Source organism: Trichoderma reesei, assembly GCF_000167675.1.
Source record: "Trichoderma reesei QM6a unplaced genomic scaffold TRIREscaffold_5, whole genome shotgun sequence".
NCBI classification, from domain to species: domain Eukaryota; kingdom Fungi; phylum Ascomycota; class Sordariomycetes; order Hypocreales; family Hypocreaceae; genus Trichoderma; species Trichoderma reesei.
In genome coordinates, this window is record NW_006711152.1 from 205,745 (window position 1) to 223,284 (window position 17,540).

At 50.1% G+C, this 17,540-nt stretch overlaps 5 protein-coding genes across 5 annotated transcripts; 2 read left to right on the top strand and 3 right to left on the bottom strand.

The window, feature by feature from the left end:
- Positions 1–5,962: 5,962 nt before the first annotated feature.
- On the top strand, positions 5,963–7,551 carry TRIREDRAFT_58456 (uncharacterized protein; the record flags this gene model as incomplete). Its single annotated transcript, XM_006963569.1, has 3 exons — positions 5,963–6,067; positions 6,215–6,586; positions 6,694–7,551. 3 exons carry the CDS (start codon positions 5,963–5,965, stop codon positions 7,549–7,551), a joined length of 1,335 nt encoding a protein of 444 aa, XP_006963631.1.
- A 49-nt stretch (positions 7,552–7,600) lies between these two features.
- Positions 7,601–10,011, bottom strand: TRIREDRAFT_46382 (uncharacterized protein). Its single transcript, XM_006963513.1, has 4 exons — positions 9,819–10,011; positions 9,237–9,759; positions 8,184–9,170; positions 7,601–8,115 (listed from the first exon to the last, which is right to left on the bottom strand). The coding sequence occupies exons 1-4, from the start codon at positions 9,879–9,881 to the stop codon at positions 7,769–7,771; spliced, it is 1,920 nt and encodes a 639-aa protein (XP_006963575.1). The 5' UTR covers positions 9,882–10,011; the 3' UTR covers positions 7,601–7,768.
- A 747-nt stretch (positions 10,012–10,758) lies between these two features.
- TRIREDRAFT_43225 (uncharacterized protein) lies at positions 10,759–11,097 on the bottom strand (the record flags this gene model as incomplete). The annotated part of the gene is made up of 3 exons (XM_006963510.1): positions 10,759–10,797; positions 10,850–10,942; positions 11,005–11,097. Coding segments are annotated over 3 exons (225 nt in total), but the record flags the coding sequence as incomplete, so codon positions are not given.
- Positions 11,098–11,713: 616 nt separating this feature from the next.
- TRIREDRAFT_58746 (uncharacterized protein) lies at positions 11,714–13,678 on the top strand (the record flags this gene model as incomplete). The annotated part of the gene is made up of 1 exon (XM_006963570.1): positions 11,714–13,678. One exon carries the CDS (start codon positions 11,714–11,716, stop codon positions 13,676–13,678), a length of 1,965 nt encoding a protein of 654 aa, XP_006963632.1.
- Positions 13,679–14,236: 558 nt separating this feature from the next.
- Positions 14,237–16,362, bottom strand: TRIREDRAFT_3063 (uncharacterized protein; the record flags this gene model as incomplete). Its single annotated transcript, XM_006963468.1, has 2 exons — positions 14,237–15,700; positions 15,778–16,362. 2 exons carry the CDS (start codon positions 16,360–16,362, stop codon positions 14,237–14,239), a joined length of 2,049 nt encoding a protein of 682 aa, XP_006963530.1.
- Positions 16,363–17,540: the final 1,178 nt, after the last annotated feature.

The window sequence follows — 17,540 nt, forward strand, 5'->3', positions numbered from 1 at the left end:
TTATTATAATAAAACTATATAACTTCCTTCTCTTAATTTACTAAATACTTAAAGTTTATATTAACTTAAAAAGTCTTAATATACTTAAAAAGCTTTATTTACTTTTTATAAAAAAGTATAATAAGTATATTTTTACTATTATTATAAAATAGCTAGATATATTAAAGTAATATATTAATAATATATTTATAATAAATTATATATAACTTATATAATTTAAATTCTTTACTATTTTTAAATACTTATACTAAGCGCTTAGTCTACTAGACTTAAATAGCTAGTATATCTTTTAATAATATTTAAGTATAGCTATAAGCTAATTATTTATAGTAAAGCTTAAATAAAAGTTAGCTAATATCTTTTTATTATATTATTATAATAAGTATTAAATGCTTTAAAACTACTTCTAGTTACTTAAAAAGAATATATTAATAATATATAAATAATATATTTATAATAAATTACTAATAACTTACTTAGTATAATATAATTTATATTATTTAAATTAATTATTTACTATAGCTAAATAATAAAATATTAAGGCACCTTTAATAGCAGTAGTAAAGGATATATATAAGTATTATAAAAAGATATAGTAAAGAAGAGCTTATTTTAATTATAAAGAATAAAAAAGTAATAAATAATATTATACCTAAGTTATTTAATATTACCTTTTTTAAATAAGATATATATTATTACTAGTAATATATTAATAATAGGTTATTAATATATTATATATATATTATATAAACTTATTATATATCTTCTTTTACTAAGTGTTATAATTAATTATAGTATATATCTTTAATATTAAAAGGTTATTATTAGTTTATAAGCTACTTATAAAAAGCTTTTATATAATAAGTATATATAGCTAGTATTCTAGCCTAATAGGCATTTTATAATAATATAAAGCACTTATATAGTTAATATATTATATAAATATATTCTTTATAATAATAATAAACTATAATTTATTAATAAATTATTTATAATATATTATAATAAAACTATTTATATTTTTTATAAAATAAATAATTTATAATTAGTAAGTATTATTTTATATATTTTAATTATACTTATAAGCCTTTTTTTTATTATAATTAGCTAGAATTATATATAACTAGCTATAAATATATAATATATTAATAAACTATTACTAATTTATTATATAGCTATTACTAATATATTTATATACTTAAGTACTTTTTATTAATAACTTAGTTAAAATAGCTTTACTTAATGCTTTTATTAAGTTACTTAATACTCTTTTATAACTTTTAAATAGTAAAAGTTATATAATAAAGGGTTAAGATATTAATAAACTTTTATACTTATATAATAGAATTTATAATATATTATTAAAACTAAGTTTAAAAGCTATAATATACTTTTATAACTAGGTTTTTTTATATTAAAATAGTATTAAATTAATTTATAATATATTAGTAATTTATTATAAATATATTATTAATATATTATACTTATATTATTTTAAGGCTATTATTATTAAGCTTTAATAAGCTAATTTAAGAATATTAAATAAGCTATGCCTAATTTTAATATAATTAGCTACTTAAGTATATATATTAAGTATATAATCTTATTTATTATAATAATATTAACTTATTAACTATAATAACTAAACTAGACTAAATTAAATAATAATAAAATATAGTTTAATACTTTTATTTTACTAAGTAGCTTTAAAAAGCTATTAAATTACTAGGATTCTTATATAATATATTAGTAATTTATTATTAATAAATAGTAAATATATTTTACTTATATAATAGCTTTTTTTTATTATTATTATAATAAAAAGCCTTAAAAGCTAAATATTAAATAAAATTTTAAACTTATTATTATTAAAAAAAGGACTAATAAAAGCTTAAAATAAATTTATTATAAATATATTTATAATATATTTATAATAAATTTATAAGATTTTATAAAGAATATATTTATTCTAGCTTTAATATTATATTAAAAAGGTATTTAACTTTAATATAAAAGCTAATATAACCTATGCTTTACTTTTTAAAAATTTTAGCTAATTAAATTATAAGAAGTATAGGTTATATAAGGTTTTTTAATATAGTAAAAATTTAGAAAAGTGGAGTATGGGTTATATTAGACCAGGGTGCATAGGTCATCTGAGGTAGCACCTTGAAATAAAGGGCATTACTACTACTAATCCAGACTATTGCTTCAAGGCTAGAGCTGATATCGACCGCGGCGCCGGCATGCCGGATTTGGGGGTGCAGCGCAGAGTGGATTTGCGATTTAATTGCCATCGACGGGCCATGACTGAATGCTCCCGTACTACAGAATACTGCGGGAGAGAGAGAGAGAGAGAGGTGGACGTTGGCAAGGTTTGAAGAGCAGCAGAAAGGGGGCGGTGATGACAGGAAATCGTCTGTTCGATTTCGAGCATCACGATCGAGGCACGAAAAGCGGTTTAACGCAAAGTTGGCAAACAGCAAAAGGGGGCGATTGTCTTCCTCTTTCTTTCTTGTAGACTCACCCCCCCTACATCAAAATTCAGCAAGAATCAGCATCCGAACTAGCAGACAGCCAACCCTCTCTCATCGACGTATCAAGTGAAGAAGGAACGAGAAAACCGGGAGGAGGGCTAAAACTTGGGGCAACGGCAGTGGCACAAAGCTGTTGGAAAACGCGGCTTGCTCCGTGGGCCAATTGACTTTGCCCAGCACGAGGACGGCTGGAATTGGTGGCTGGGCTGGAAGGCGACAAAGTTCGTGATCAACCGGTACATACTGACATGAGAAAAGGGAAAAGAGAAAATTCTGAACACGAGTTTTTTCTCTGCATGTGAAGTGCCGGATCAACACTACGTCAACCTGTCATTTGCCTTCTTTTGACGTCGACAACATGACACGGAGGCAAAATTGTTCATCACTGATATTGCCCTCCTGCCTGAACATCACCATCCCAGCTGAAGCCATCGAGAGCGCCTGATAGCAGATACTTACAGGTCTACGGCGTAGCCAAGGGCCCAGGCACCCATCATACTCCGTTCTCCGTCCCAGGCTTCGGGCATTTTCACAGGTCCTGACCCACGCTGAACGTCTTACTAAGGGGGGTCCCCAGGCAAGACCAGAAAATGTCGCAAGACCAATTGCCCTCTTTTCCTGTTTATTCCCGTGGCGGCGATAGTAACGATGCTCCAAGAATACCCCGTAGCCTCAGCCCTTATCTGAGCATGAACCCTCACCTGAAGCAAGCTTCACCTTCTGAGCGTCTGCCTGCCCATCTTCATCAAAAAGGGGGGAGACGGCGCCTATAGATGCAGGGGGAATGCATACGTCGAGCGCGATATCGTAGTACTACTACTCCACGGGTATGATGGATGGAGTCTTGCGTCGTCTAGACGCATAAATAGCTTCATGTACGCATACGGAGTGTGCATGCAGAGTGGTAACATCCCAAGATTAGCAGAGTACGGGGTACATTAGCAACGACCTGCCTGCCCTGCCGAGGTGCCTTATCCGCCGCAGCCCTCAGACGGATTACGATAGTACTTCCGTTCAGGGCCTGGTGAAGACTACCTGGCAGGTATCCCATGATCATTCCTACATGCTCGCTCGCTCCAACAATAGAACCAACCTGACATCATCTCACCATCACAAGCTCGGATGTCCTCGTATGTACAGCAAGAGGCAGACAGGCATTAGTATCACGCAATAGCCTCATCCAGCTTCTCCTTCCACCGACCATCTCCTAAACCCAAACACACACACATCCAGCAAAAGCCGAGGCCTTTTTTTCTCTTCCTTTGAAGAATTGTAATACAATAGTACTATTACATCCGGAACCGCTGGAAACTCGCGGCGGCGAACCACAAAATAGTTGTTCTAGCCCCAGGGGTCTCGTCTTCCAAGATTCCCTGTTTCTGCCCTCTTCCTGCTTGGATTCTGCTTTAACCCGATGCTTCTGTATCCACCGCCGGCCGGCACTAACATGACACAAGGGGACACACACGGCTCGGAAACGACGATGACGGCTGCAGCCATTGGGCAGGAGGCGATTTCGCAGGATGGGGGTCTTTGCGGAGCCGAGGAACTGAATCATGGGCAATCCGGCGGAAACGGATCAACTTCGGTAATAAAGGGAAGAACTAGCAACGCGCAGATATGATGACAGTCGTGTTGTGTTTACGAGGGTGATGATGAACGGAGCCTCCTCCATCAGGTAGTTTGCTGACGATATCAGCTACTGCATGCACGTCTCATCGTACTACTATTAGTATGTACACACAAGCATGACTTACACCGGTCTGGTCCTTTTGCTCATTCGCTCTCACCCTCACCTTCACCCTCACTCTCATCAGCATCACGAGTAGTAAGTCATGCCAGTAACAAAAGATGACGACGTCTGCCAAGCAAATCTCCCCGTTCTCTCCCACGCAACGGTCAGTGCGCTGCTCTTAGCGGGCGTCCATCCATGTTAGCAACCGCTGTCAAGCCGGTACAAGCGACGACACGCCCAGACACGCGAAAAACAGCCCTAGCATCGCCAAGTCCAGAGGGCACGGCCGCCTCATCGGCTTGGCAAAGGGCGTCGTGCAGAATGTCTTGGTCAGGTGGGAATTTCTCGGTAATAATTGTACTAGTAGTATGAGTATGAAACAGAACTGAGAGCAGTGTCAAAGCGTCCATTATCTTCAACGGCCCGTCTTTAGCAGTGAAACAAAACATACATGCAGTGGCGCGGCGTTCAGCCATATCTCTCGTATGTACATGTAGTCGGCATCTTTAGCTTCCATTCTTCGGTCCGCCAACCAACGTGCGCCATTATTCCGCTCCAAAGTCCTTCAGCAGCCTCTCGGCCTGTCCGTCCATGATCTAAGAGTAATACCTCACGAAGGCACTCCCAGACACCGCAACCAAAGGTATCTCGACGACTTACTCAAGTCCCCAGACCGAGCCCCAGAACAGGTGGCAAAAGCCCTCTAACCCAGTTCTCGACCGTAATGGCAGTGGAGCAGCAACAAAAGGCACAAACCCAGAAGATCCCTTTTCCCTCTGATTCCGCGCCCTTTTTCTTCAGCCTCTTTTCTTTCGGCTTACATAAGGTAACTCGTACAAATCGATCGCTCTCTCTTTTTTTTCTTTCGCGATTCGCGTCGTTTCCAAAAATTCGAAATCCGGCTTAGCGGCAATTTGCCCTCGTTCCGCTGACCGGCGATTTGAAGCGCCGGACTTCCGATGCTCCTTGTCATTGATGGTCCCTTCCAGTCACATCCACCCATACCTTACCTACCTCATCTCGTCACTCATCACTCATCACTCATCACTCACCCAATTACTGACTGCATTCAGGCGAGTACGAGACTCATGTGGTGTCATGCAGGATTCAGCTGCGATTGTGCGCGTGACTTGGAGATTGCTTCCCTTTACGGCAAGTCGCCGAACTGCTTCATGATAACATAAGCTTGATGTGTCAGTGTTTGTGTGCGAGAAGGCTGTCTGAGTGGGTGACCAGCAGTACATAGTCAACTCTGCCTCGCGAGAGTGCTCTGAATTCGTACGTAAATGCATACAAACAGACCTACCTATCTAATTGGCATCATATTGTAGGTAGGTAGCTAAGGCTCTCTCATCGCATACGTCGGTCTATTAGCCATCATGCGATAATTTGACATGAAAGTATATGGCCTCAGCCTACCCTAAACTCCAAACTCCATTAACGCCGAGCATCCCTTAACAATGCGACAATTACTACGAATCCAATTCCCAAACTCTCAACTCATAGTCCTTCACAAGATCTCAATTCATCTCACACACGTACTTTCGCCAACTTGAACTCTCCTTTCACATGAGTCTCATGTCGTGATCCATGTGACTTAAAGGTATCTTGAACTTCGTATGATCGCCGAATTCAAGTATACCCAACCAAGGCTCAGCATCCCATATCTCCGGAATCCTCTCGTGCAAAAATGACCGACCGCGTCACCAACGACGGCACCACGACAGTCCGCAAGCGAAAGACACATCGCAAGTCTCGCCTCGGCTGCGGCAACTGCAAGATTCGCAGCGTCAAGGTAGACCAAATCAAACGCCTCCTTTCTTCCCCCCCCTATTTCACCCTCGTAACGACAACCTCTATACATACTTCATGCACCACATCCGTAGCCAGTCCAGCCGGACCAGCCCTCGTATGAAAGCAATGACTTACACGCCGCCCATAGTGCGATGAATCGAAGCCCTCCTGCCGCCGTTGCCACGCATCAGGCTTCACATGCAACTACTCCCGCACCATCCCAGCCCTACAACTCTCTCACGCAAATGTTCTCAGCCTCAGCCTCAATCTCGGACATGCCAGACCTCGAACTGCTCAGCCAGACTCCTATGTGACGGACAGCATCTTCAAAGAGTCATCTCTCCAGCCCGGCCTCCAGATTCCCATCATCTTGCCCTTACAAGGTAAATTGGGCACTTATGTCCTCCAACCCCAAGACTACGCTGCTCTAAGTCGCTTTCAAAAGAGGACGGGAGAGACCCTGGGCAATGCCGCCTCGAGGAAATGCTACCGCCAAGTCATGGCCAGCCTCGCCAAAGAAGTACGTCCTCCATATTCCTCCTCCTCCTCCTCCTCCTCCCCCAAGATGTACTTTTCCAATTCTCCCATAAACTTCCCCTGAACATCGTCACTAACGCATCATACCAGCACCCCTTTCTCTACCACTTCTTCCTCCTCCTCTCTCTCCTCCACGACACCCACCTCTCCCCCTCCCCACCATCTGCATCGCAGCAGTCCTCCCTCGCCTTCCACTGGTACCACGCCACCGCCCTCCTCTCCCACTTCCTCTCCCTCCCCTCTCCCTCCACGACACTCTCCTCCTCCCACCGCGACGCCCTCTGGATATCCGCCTCCATCCTCGGCGCCGCCTCCTTCGCCTCCATCCGCACCCAGGACCCCCCCGCCGCCTGGCCCCTCGCCGACCCAGATCCCGCAAGCGACCTCGACTGGCTCAAGATGGGCCACGGCAAGCGCGCCGTCTGGTCCATCACCGACCCGTCTCGCCCGGACAGCGTCTTTCACAATATCCTCGACAAGACCCCCATGCAGCACAATTCCTTTGCTACTTCCGCACCAATCCCGCCGGATGCTTTACCCAAGGCCTTTTACATCGTCTTCAATCTCTCCTCTTCCCCGGAGGACATTGTAAAGAACCCTTATCACAGCCCCTGCTCCATCCTAGCAACTCTCTGGAACACCCCCATTGACGACGACAATGTCCTCTACTTCCTCAGCTTCATCACCCAAATAGACCCTTCCTACCGCGCCCTCGTTGAAGAAAAGGACCCGCGCGCGCTGTTACTGCTGCTATACTGGCATACTCTTGTGATGCCTCACGAGAGGTGGTGGTTGCGTAGACGATGTGACGTGGAAGCCAGGGCGATCTTGATCTACCTTGAGCGAAATTGCGCGGACGACGAGGATATCATGGAGTTGCTGGAGGTGCCAAGGGCAATCTGGAATGGGGCCACAGAATGGAACACGGTCCTAACGACGGTGGAATGATGATGTATAATGAGCCATGGGATGTGATCTCAACTTCAAGAAATGATATACTTGATAATGAGCCAAGGCATATGCCCTCAACTACAACCTATAATATACTATATGGCCAAATATTCGATGGGTAAGTGCACATCGCTCGATCGCTGGGTAAAAGAACAACATTGAATACAAGTAAACAAGAAACCGTGTCGTGGAAGCACTCGCCTTCAGCCAAGTATCATGTTCCACTCGCCACATTGTTCGTCGCTATAGAAGCCGCCTGCTTCTCAGCATCCGCCGTCTTGCCTCCATCGTCCAGAGTGCTCGACAACGGGTGTGACGCATCGTATCCCACCGACTTGACAATGCCCAAACCCCTCGTGCGGCCTTCGCGAAACAGTAGCCGGTCTCCGGGCGCGATATACTCTGGGCGCTGGACAAAGCGAAAGGCCACGTTGGCTCGGTCGCCGGTGCGAATCAGCTCGCGGTCAATGTCGATGATGGCACAGGTCTGCGACACAGCACCGACGTGCAGCATGGCCTGGTACCGCTTCTTGATGGTTGTCGCGTGAGACAAGATGAGGACTATCGGATAAGATTCATTAGAATGGACAGGTTCAGACTTATATCGGCAGAGATAACCTGTGACTCACCTTCTGCGACAAACTCGCGATACACCTTGGGGCCGGTCTGTCCCTCCTCCCTATGAAGCATCACCATGCCCTTGCGCACATCTCGCCGCTTCATCTTCTTGAGCGCAAACGAGGCCGACTGTCCTGCCTCGGCCACCTGAACGCGGATCCTCTTGCGCTCGATGGACCGCACCGCCGTCGGCATAAAATGTCCCAGAGAGTCGGGCCCGATGAGCACGTTGTCGCCCTCGTGTACCATGCCGGACTTGACGATGCCGGAGACTACCGTCCCCGTGAACGGCACCGAGAACGTGTCGTTAACCTGGAACTCGAATGGTGCGTCGGAATGGTAGTGCCCGTGGTGCGGCAGCATGTTAAGAAACATGCGCACAAGGTCTAGGTTCTCGCCCGTCACGTTGGACACCTGGAAGACGGGGCAGATGCGCTTGCTCACAAACTGCGTCGCCGTGTTGACGCACTCCTCACGGTTGGTGATGAAGGTCGGCATCTTCCTCGCGCCGGGGCTCTTCATGATCTTGTTGACCTGGCTGATGGTCTGTTCGAGGATGTTAGGGGGACAAATGTCAATCTTGGTGATGATGACCATGACGGGGACGTTGAGCGCCAGCGCAATCCCCAGATGCTCCTTGCTCATGCCCACCAGCCCGTTGTTGGCCGCCACCATGAGGAGGCAGAAGTCGGGGCTGCTGGACAGCAGGCCAAACACCGTCGTCCGCAGGTACTTTTCGTGTCCCGCCAGGTCGCTGAACGTGATGACCTTGGCGCTGTGCTTCCCAATGTCTTCCCAGGACAGCTTGCGGCCGGGGGTGTCCGAGGTGATGACCTGGCCGTGGCTGTCGAATCCCATAATCTCCATGCCCACGGAGCTTGTCCGTCCTGTCTCCATCTCGTGCTTATGGCGGAAGAGGTTCACACGTGCCTTTCCTCGTCCGTCGTCGAGATCGTTCTTTACCAGGACGCCCAACAGCGAGCTCTTTCCAGCGTCGACTGCGAAATATTAGTCACAATCCAGCCCAGATGACAGGTGGGTTAGATAGACTGAGAGAAGCTCACCATTTCCTACGACAGCTATCCTCGTCTCAATAACATCCTCGACCCTGGCCGGTATCCTCCGGATCAGGATCTTGCCGCTGCAGCTCTTGTCCTTGGGCGGGCTGGCAGTCGTGCTCTCGGCCTCTTCCTTGCCGCCAACATTGGTCGTCAGAAGAAGCTGGCAGTCTGCGCGCACCTTCTTCGCCGCCTCCACCAGCCTCGCGTATGCCTTGTTCCACTCGTCGAGCGTCAGCTGCATGGATTCGCCGCTGTTTTCGAAGCCGAGGTCGAAGACGGTCTCGCCGCCGCCCTCTTCTATCCGCTCGACGATGACATCCCCGAGCTTCTGTAGCGAGTCGTCGTCCGATCCGAGCACGAGGTCTTTCAGCTTGACTCGCGGCGCCGAGTCGACCAGATTGAGGCTATCTAGCAGCTCGTCGAGCTCCGCGTCGTGCTCTGCCGAGTCGGGGACGGGTTTCTTGGTCGAGGAGGGATACCGAAGGTTTTGCTGCTGTTCTACGTATTCGGCAAAGTCACTGAGGGCCTGCATTGTCGCACTTAGCTTCTGTAACACGAATTGCATACGCATCGTCTCCTACATACCGACTCGCCCTTGCGCTTCTCATGGTCGTGGCCCTTTGCCACCTTGGTTCCCTTGGTCGCCATTATGCTGGGGAGGCGAGCAACAGCCGCACCCGGTTTATACGCACTGAACGAGACCTGACAGTTGGAGGAGACGGAAGGAGAGCGACGCTGGGAAGCATGATAGAGACGTATATAAGGAGCAATAGCATAGACTGCCTATGACTCTTCGGCCTGCTCAGAACGGTTTAGCAGTTAGTCATGGCAAAAGGAGTCACCGTCCGTCCAAGTTGAGGCTCAGCTTCACGCCAGAACGCCTCACAGCAGGCGAGTGGCCGGGATTAGGTTATCGATAAGCCGGCTTGTCGAGAAATACGGGGCGATGACACGACTGAGCTCTGATTCCCACTAAGAGCAAGCCACCAGTAGTTACATATCTGCAAACGGACGGCCAGAGGACGGTGATATGCCACGTAGGGCAAAGATCATATCAAGACGCAATTGAACGAGTCCCGTACCTGCGAAGAACAAGATAACTGATAACTCCTGGAGAAAGATCCTGATACTCTGCATCCATACCATGTTCATGTCACTGCCATGACAAGCTCCAGCGACTGTAGTAAATGTCCTCCGGCATTGCGAGATCACCTGTGTGTAGAGCGACGTTCTGAGAGCCTTGTTGGCCATCAGCCAAGAAAGCAGCTTATCGGAGAATGTTCGCCTCGTCCTTTGTGTTACCGCCGCAATCACCCTTCATACCGTGGCACGACGCGCTTCCAGCATGGCATGGTTGTTTGCATCGCGCGCAATCGTGGCTTTGGCTCGGTTTGTTATTGGTATCATTGCTGCATTGATGTCTAAGAAGTGTCTAAAAAGGAACCTGCGGAGAGATCAAGACAACACTATCGCCTATAAACGAGTTAGCCAGACTTCAACACAGTAGCCCAATGAAAAGGAACCGACCTCTCACAAACAGCATTTCTGATTTCCTGCTAATTGTCTTGAATACTGTTAGAGTCGTATCTACGGTAGGCGATACTCGCTTGCCATACCTTGACCTCGTCACTGTCCTCCTCATCGTCATCCACGGCGTAAATGGTCTCCTCCACCTCGCCCAGTACCAGGTTGCAGTGGCTATCGTAGGCCTGGATCCCCATAATCAGCATACATTCTCCGTCAGAATCGACACATTAGCGGCGGCGCATACGTGGAGCTTGCCCTTGAGCTCTCGGTCACCGCGCAGCTTGACGAAGACGACCTCGTTCAGCAGTAGCCGCACGAGGTCGAGCGGCTCGGCCACGTGACTGGTCTCCTCCCCAACATCCGCCATGGTTGTATGTAGAGCTTCGCTTTCTGTTTTCTCGAGTCTGGGGGCGGATTCGCGCTTGTCGTCGTGAAATTCCGTCTGTGTGGTAAAATCTGAGAGCTCTGAAATGCCTTGTCAAAAATCACAAGCAGCTTCGCATTGCCCCTCCATGGCGTGGGAAATCTTCGGCGGCTGTTGACCAGATGCTTGTATCGCGGCGGATTTGGATATGCTGGCATATGCAAGTATCAGGGCGTCGCCCCCATATCGCTTCGAGCTTCAAGACCCGCGGCCCCATTGAAGCCACTATTTACCCCAGATTCCTGAGCTTCGACCACCGGCCAATTGATTGATTGGAGCGTCAGTCGCCAGTAGTTCAAGTGTCTCAGTCTGCTGCGTCTCCGATGATAAGACACGAAGCAGCATCATGATGCCCGGACGGATCGCCGGGCCTGGACGCCGCTTCAGCAGACTAACGGCGCTCAACAGCCTCAAACCTCAACGATGTGATGCTTCACCACTGATGAGCGGACTGCTAACCGCCGGCCGGCGCAGTCTAGCCTCTCACTCATTGACTCCCAATCTTCACGGCAACCTGCTGTCGGAGCAAATGCCGTCGAGTGTCCGGCCCGAGCTGGCGGTCCTCCTCGACTCGATCCGGAGACGTAATCTGTCACGCATCAGCTGGGAATTCACTGCCTGGACTGACGTTCTCAGCGACGTCGACCTACCGCATAACGAAGATGCTGTGCGAGAGGCCCGAGGGCTCCCCGCAGCCACTGTCTCTGAGATCCTGCGCAGCATCGACCCTCTGCTGTCCCCGGAGACTGACATCGCGCACGGCCTCAATCTCACACCGGCACACACGCAGTTCACCTATACCGGCATGCTGGTGAACCAGTTTGGCGTGCGCAAGGTCCATCACGGCACCCTCCAGGGCGTCCGCACCTTACTGGACATTCGCAGTCAAGCGCCGCCGTCCCAGAGCCCGACAGCCGCCGACTACGAGGTGGCCATGAGATGCGCCGGAGCAGCAGTGGACTATCAGCAGGCCAAAGAAATATGGACGGCCATGGCTGCCAACGGCCTGCAGGACTCGCGCACGTCCAAATCCTGGTCCGACTTCATCAAGGCTCGGTTCATGATAGAGCCAGTGTACTACCAGTTCGACCGCTCCCGGGTCGCCTTCCTCGCGCGCGACCTGTACAGCAACCACAACCCCTTGCCTACATCGAGGCTGGAGCACCTGGACAAGATCAGGTTCAGCATCAACGCGCTGAAGAGAGAGCCGTGGAATCGCAGACTCGATCAGCTGGACGAAGACATGCGGCGTCTCCTCCGCCGGCGCAACGGCTACACGAGCTTCAAGAACCACTGGATCCGCGATCTCTACTACGGCCACGAAATGGACGAAGAGCTGCTGTGCACCTCGATGATTGCCTTTGCCCGCTCCAGCTCCGTCTACTCCATCAAGAAGATGATCCTCGAGAGCTACTACGGCATCATCGTCACCGGCACGCACCCATCCGACTTTCAAATCTCCGGCGGCCGCGATTTTCCGTCAACCTCCCCCCTGAAGCCTACCCCCCGCCTGCTTCACGCCATTGTCGAGGCCTTTGGCTCCATGTCCCACATCGTCCTCGGCACCAAGCTGCTCGACTTCGTCTCCCGCCGCTACGGCATCCCCATCCCGCACGAGACGTGGTCCAACCTCCTCAGCTGGACCTATCTCTCCGCCTCTAAGCCCTTCAAGCGCACCCGCAGCATATACGCCGGCGCTAACCCCTCCCCAGCCTTGACATCAACCTCTTCCTCCGCCGCCGACGTCCGCCACATCTGGGATGTCATGACCTCTACCCCATACAACTTCAAGCCCACCCTCGACGACCTCGACATCTACATCAAGACGCTCCTCGCCCAGCGCTCCTTTGGCAGCGCCATCACCCTCATCCGCACCCACGCCCTCCCCCTCTACGCCTCCCTCCGGCAAACCCACCACGCCGCCCTGGTCGACGAGATCCTCCAGCTCGACGCCCTCTCCTCCGTCAACAACTCCCACGCTGCCTCCCTCACCGCCCGCGCCACCGCCCGCCGCCGCCGCGCCCAGCTCCTCCACGACCACGCCCACCACCTCATCGCCTCGTGGCTCGCCCGCCTCCTCAAGTCCGCCTCCGCCGTCAGCGCCGCCCGCCAGGGCTCCTTCATGCGCGTCCGCGTGCCGGACCTCCTGCGCGAGTTCCCAGACTTCTTCCAACTGCAGGTCCGCTACCGCACCGCGCAGGGCCACGTCGTCCTGCAGCGCCCCGACGAGGACGTCACGCCCCGGTTCGACTGGGACGCCGGCGCATGGCGCACCACGCTCCCGCAGAAAAAGGCCGGCATCTACGCGCGCGACTTTGAGGGCTCCGACGAGCCCGACTTTCCCTGGCCGCAGGTCAAGAGCCTCAAGGTGCTGGAGTGGAAGCGGACGCCCAGGAAGAGATCCGAGCTGTCACGAAGACCGCCTGGTGAGGCAGCCAGGGAATCGAGGGCGGCGGCGTGGTGGGACAGTATGGAAGAGGAGTTGATGCGATAGACGCCTTCTGTTGGATACCCGCATGTATATAGGGCTTGTGCCTGATGAATATCTCATACATAGAGGAACATGTGGACGAAAGGACAAGTCTACAGAAACCTAGACGCATATTACCTACACACGCCGCTTCCATCTCATACCGCACACATAAGTGAAGCCCATTTAGTCCTCGCAAACAAGCATTACAAAAGGGTCATTATTCGTAAATCATTCAATCTATTTACCAGATGCCGGAATGCAACCATTTCATACAAGAATGCAGTCAACCAAGGGTATCTATCGCTGCCTTCCTTCCATTCCATCTCACATATCCCAGTTGAACTCAGACCAAACAAGATACCCAAGCATATTATCTCCAGTTCGCACATAGACTAAAAAGCCCCAGAAACGGTAAAGTCGTTCAGTGTCACGGTGAAATGCTCAAGATCGATCCATGCAAGTTGATCCGAGCTTAACTTCAACAAAGGAGAGGTAGTTCGTCTTGTAATAGTGCTCTTCGAGAGTCGTCAAATCTCTCCCGAGACCATCATCAGGTGTCAAATAATTGTTTCGACATCATCAACCTCCCATGGCGGCCTCGGCCAAGACTCCCAGCAAGCTGGCGGCAGCACCGCCAATGCCCACCACGCCGAGAGCCTCGCCCCAGGGATTCTTCTTCGTAGATCTCTCGCGTCTCCGGTCATCACGGCGGTCCCGATCGTGGTGGTGCGATCGGTGGCCCTCGTGGTCTCTGTCTCGGTCGCGGTCGCGTTCTCGTTCTCGATCTCGGTCCCGGTCCCGGTCCCGGTCCCGACGGTATTTGTCATCGTGGGTTGGGTCGCTGTCTCGCCTCCTTTTCTCTCTATCTTCACGACGCCTGGCGTGGTCGTCCCTGTCTCTGTCATCGCGATCTCGGGATTTCCTGGAGGTCGAGTCTCGATTCTCACGGCTATCCTTTTCCTGTCGGGCAGCGACTTCGTGCGGCTCTGGATCGAATCGCACATGATTCGTGTTCTTGTTCTTCAAGATCGGCTTCGGCATGACAGTGGTGCTTGGAGAGGACTTGCTCTTTTCTGGCGGATTCACGATGACGGGATAGGTCTTGGTTCCTTTCTCGCCTAAAACTTTCTCGTCGTCTGCATCCGACACGTCGCTACGGCCATCCGAATCCTTGTCATCATCAATATTCTCATCTCGACTACTCTCCGAGCCCGTCCGCTCGCGCCTGGTTACATCGAAAGAATGATGTTTCGTCATCGGAGGCACGCCTCGCCGAGCAGCCCGACATTCCGCGCTCAAGCGGGCATATTGAGTGACTTGATCGAGAGTTAGGCGGCCCAAGATAGCGACATAGCCCGGACGGGCCTCGTACCGCACGCCGACACGATGGAGAGCCTCGGGGCTGACGAGAGCGCGGTCGATTTTGGTCCACTCCGCATGCATGGGGATGTCCTGCCCAAAGCTATCCGGAGCCAACCGGGGCATCGATGCTCCCCCATATGCTGGCGGGGCGCTGGAGCCATACACATGAGGTGCCATTCCTTCAACGCCAAGATGCTTCGTTTGAGGGATATCCCGAGGGGCTGTAGAATCAGGCAGCCTAATCTCGGGCAGTGGCAGAGCGCCGGACATTATGGGCTGGAATGATGGAGCATCAGCCTGCGTTGGGGAGCTGCTCAGATGGAGGCCAGCCACATCTGAACTAAGCGAGTCCATCAATAAGAGATCTCGGGTGGAGATGAGGGTGAAGGAATCTCCCAAGTTGCTTGCATCTCCTGGTGAGGCCCAAGAGCGGGGATCGCGTGAGTGTTCTTGGACCAAAGCCGGGTGAGGTGACTGATCTGGTACCAATCGGTCAGACTTGGTGACGGCAGGCGCCTTTGCATAGTTGGCGGGTGGAAAGGTCATATGGCGACCATGCAGCGGCGCGGGTGCGGGTGTCGAGGTGCCATCAAGCTCGAGTAGGCCCTGAACGGTGGGCGGCACGCCGTCTTTCACAGACAGGACGGACTGGATCTCCTGAATGTAGGCGCGCAGAATATCCTATCTTCTCATCAGCTTCATGTGTACTCGCGTCATGCAAGTTTAGGGTTTCAGATCGTTTGTAAGGGGGGCCGTACCTCATGCTCATCCAGCACCTTGGATGAGAATCCCTCCTTGATAAGCTCGGCCTTGAACTTCTTCCACAGTTTGTCATCGCCGGTGGAGGACTTGTTGCTATCGCGACGAAAGAGCCTGCGCCCGATAGCATCCACCTTGCCCTTGATTGTATCCAGACTGGGCCCGCGGCGGCGGCCGGGTTTGTCGCCATGCCGGACCAGATCTAGAAAGGCGTCGATGACAGTCTTTTGATGAACCAGCTTGGTTTGCACAGCGGTGATGCCCTCAGCAGCGCTATCAGCATAAGGTCCTCCACCTCTGCTGTTCAGATCTAGGACGAGCTCAAGCTGCTTTAGTGTCGTCTGGGAGTCCTTGATGATGGAGTTTAGCTGCTTGGAGTAGGGACTAGAGTCCGAAGCGTTGAGGCGTGAGTTTGGATCGGCAGCCTCGATGCGCAACTCGCGCAGCGCCTGGTGGAGGCTGCGGACGGCCTGCGAGACATCCGTGGAGAGAGATGGGACAGTTGACTGAGAGCTGCGGATGTACAGGGTCCTGGCAAAGGCGTCGACGGCATCGATTTGTTGGACAACGGAGGTACCGCTCATAGCTACCTTGCAGTGGCGAGGGGAGAAACAAACAGTAGCTGGATCGATGTGCTGTAATGCGTGCTGGCTTGAGAATCGAATCTTGGGTTGGAACCTGGTCGTTGTATGAACAAAGATGAGAGCTGACCAGGCTGTGCGAGGCGGTTGTGAGTCGAGGGTTGTGCGTTCTTGGGAGTCTTTGCAGGGCCCGGGTTAGGCCGCAGCGGAATGTGTCATGCAGTATGTAATGCAGAATAACCTAATGGCGATGACGGCAAGTTTAAGGCAAGGTCGTCTGGCTCGCGTGTCCTCGTGATAGGTGCCGCTGCTTGGCTGGCGGATGCCGATCTGCTTGCTGGTTGGTCAGCGGGCGGGAGTAGTTTGCTGGCAAGTGGGCTGAGATGGCGCAGCAGTTGGTCCGTATCGTCGAGTGATGGTATCTCCGGTTGCAGGAAGAGGCGAGTCGCTCCAAGTTGTTGCTGATGTAACAGGAGATGGATTGAAGGCAAAGACGACGGGCGAAAAGAGGATGAAGGTGAAGGAGAGAAGAGAGAAGGAGGATGAAGAAATCAGATCGGGTAAGGTAGGCCGGAACAGAGAGACAGAGGAAGGTCCCCTCCATTTTGAACCTCCTGCTTCCTTCCTGCCAGCTGAACTACACCCACGAACCGCAGTGGAAGCTGCGGGTGTACAAGGCGCACCACTTATCGATACCACATGTACCTCGCACCCACAGCTAAATGGCTTGCATGGCCTCTGTACCACTTTCGTCCTCCAAGCCGCATGCAATGTCACGACGCACAAACGCACATCTCTCCACCCCTCTTTTTGCATCCATTCTCAATCAGGCAATAGACAAACAGCCCATCAGCAGTTGCAGCTTTCGACAAATTACATACATACAGGCATAAACAGTCGATCCAGACGCCCAAGTTCTCGCAGGTTCACGCCCAAGACACAGACCGCAGCATGTGGCTGCATCCACGGGCTGTGACGTCGTCAAACCACCCTCGAGTCTAACCCACAGGGGTTCAGGTTGCCACAGGGGGGGCCTCGAGCCTCTGAGGGGCGCCATTCCCGACCCTTGTCGTGACTTGCATGTGCTTCTCGGTGTCTGGTGCTGGTTCATGCTTTTGTCTCAGTGGCCATCTGGCCCTATTAAAGCTCAAAATGGACAGTAGTAGAAGGATACGATTGTA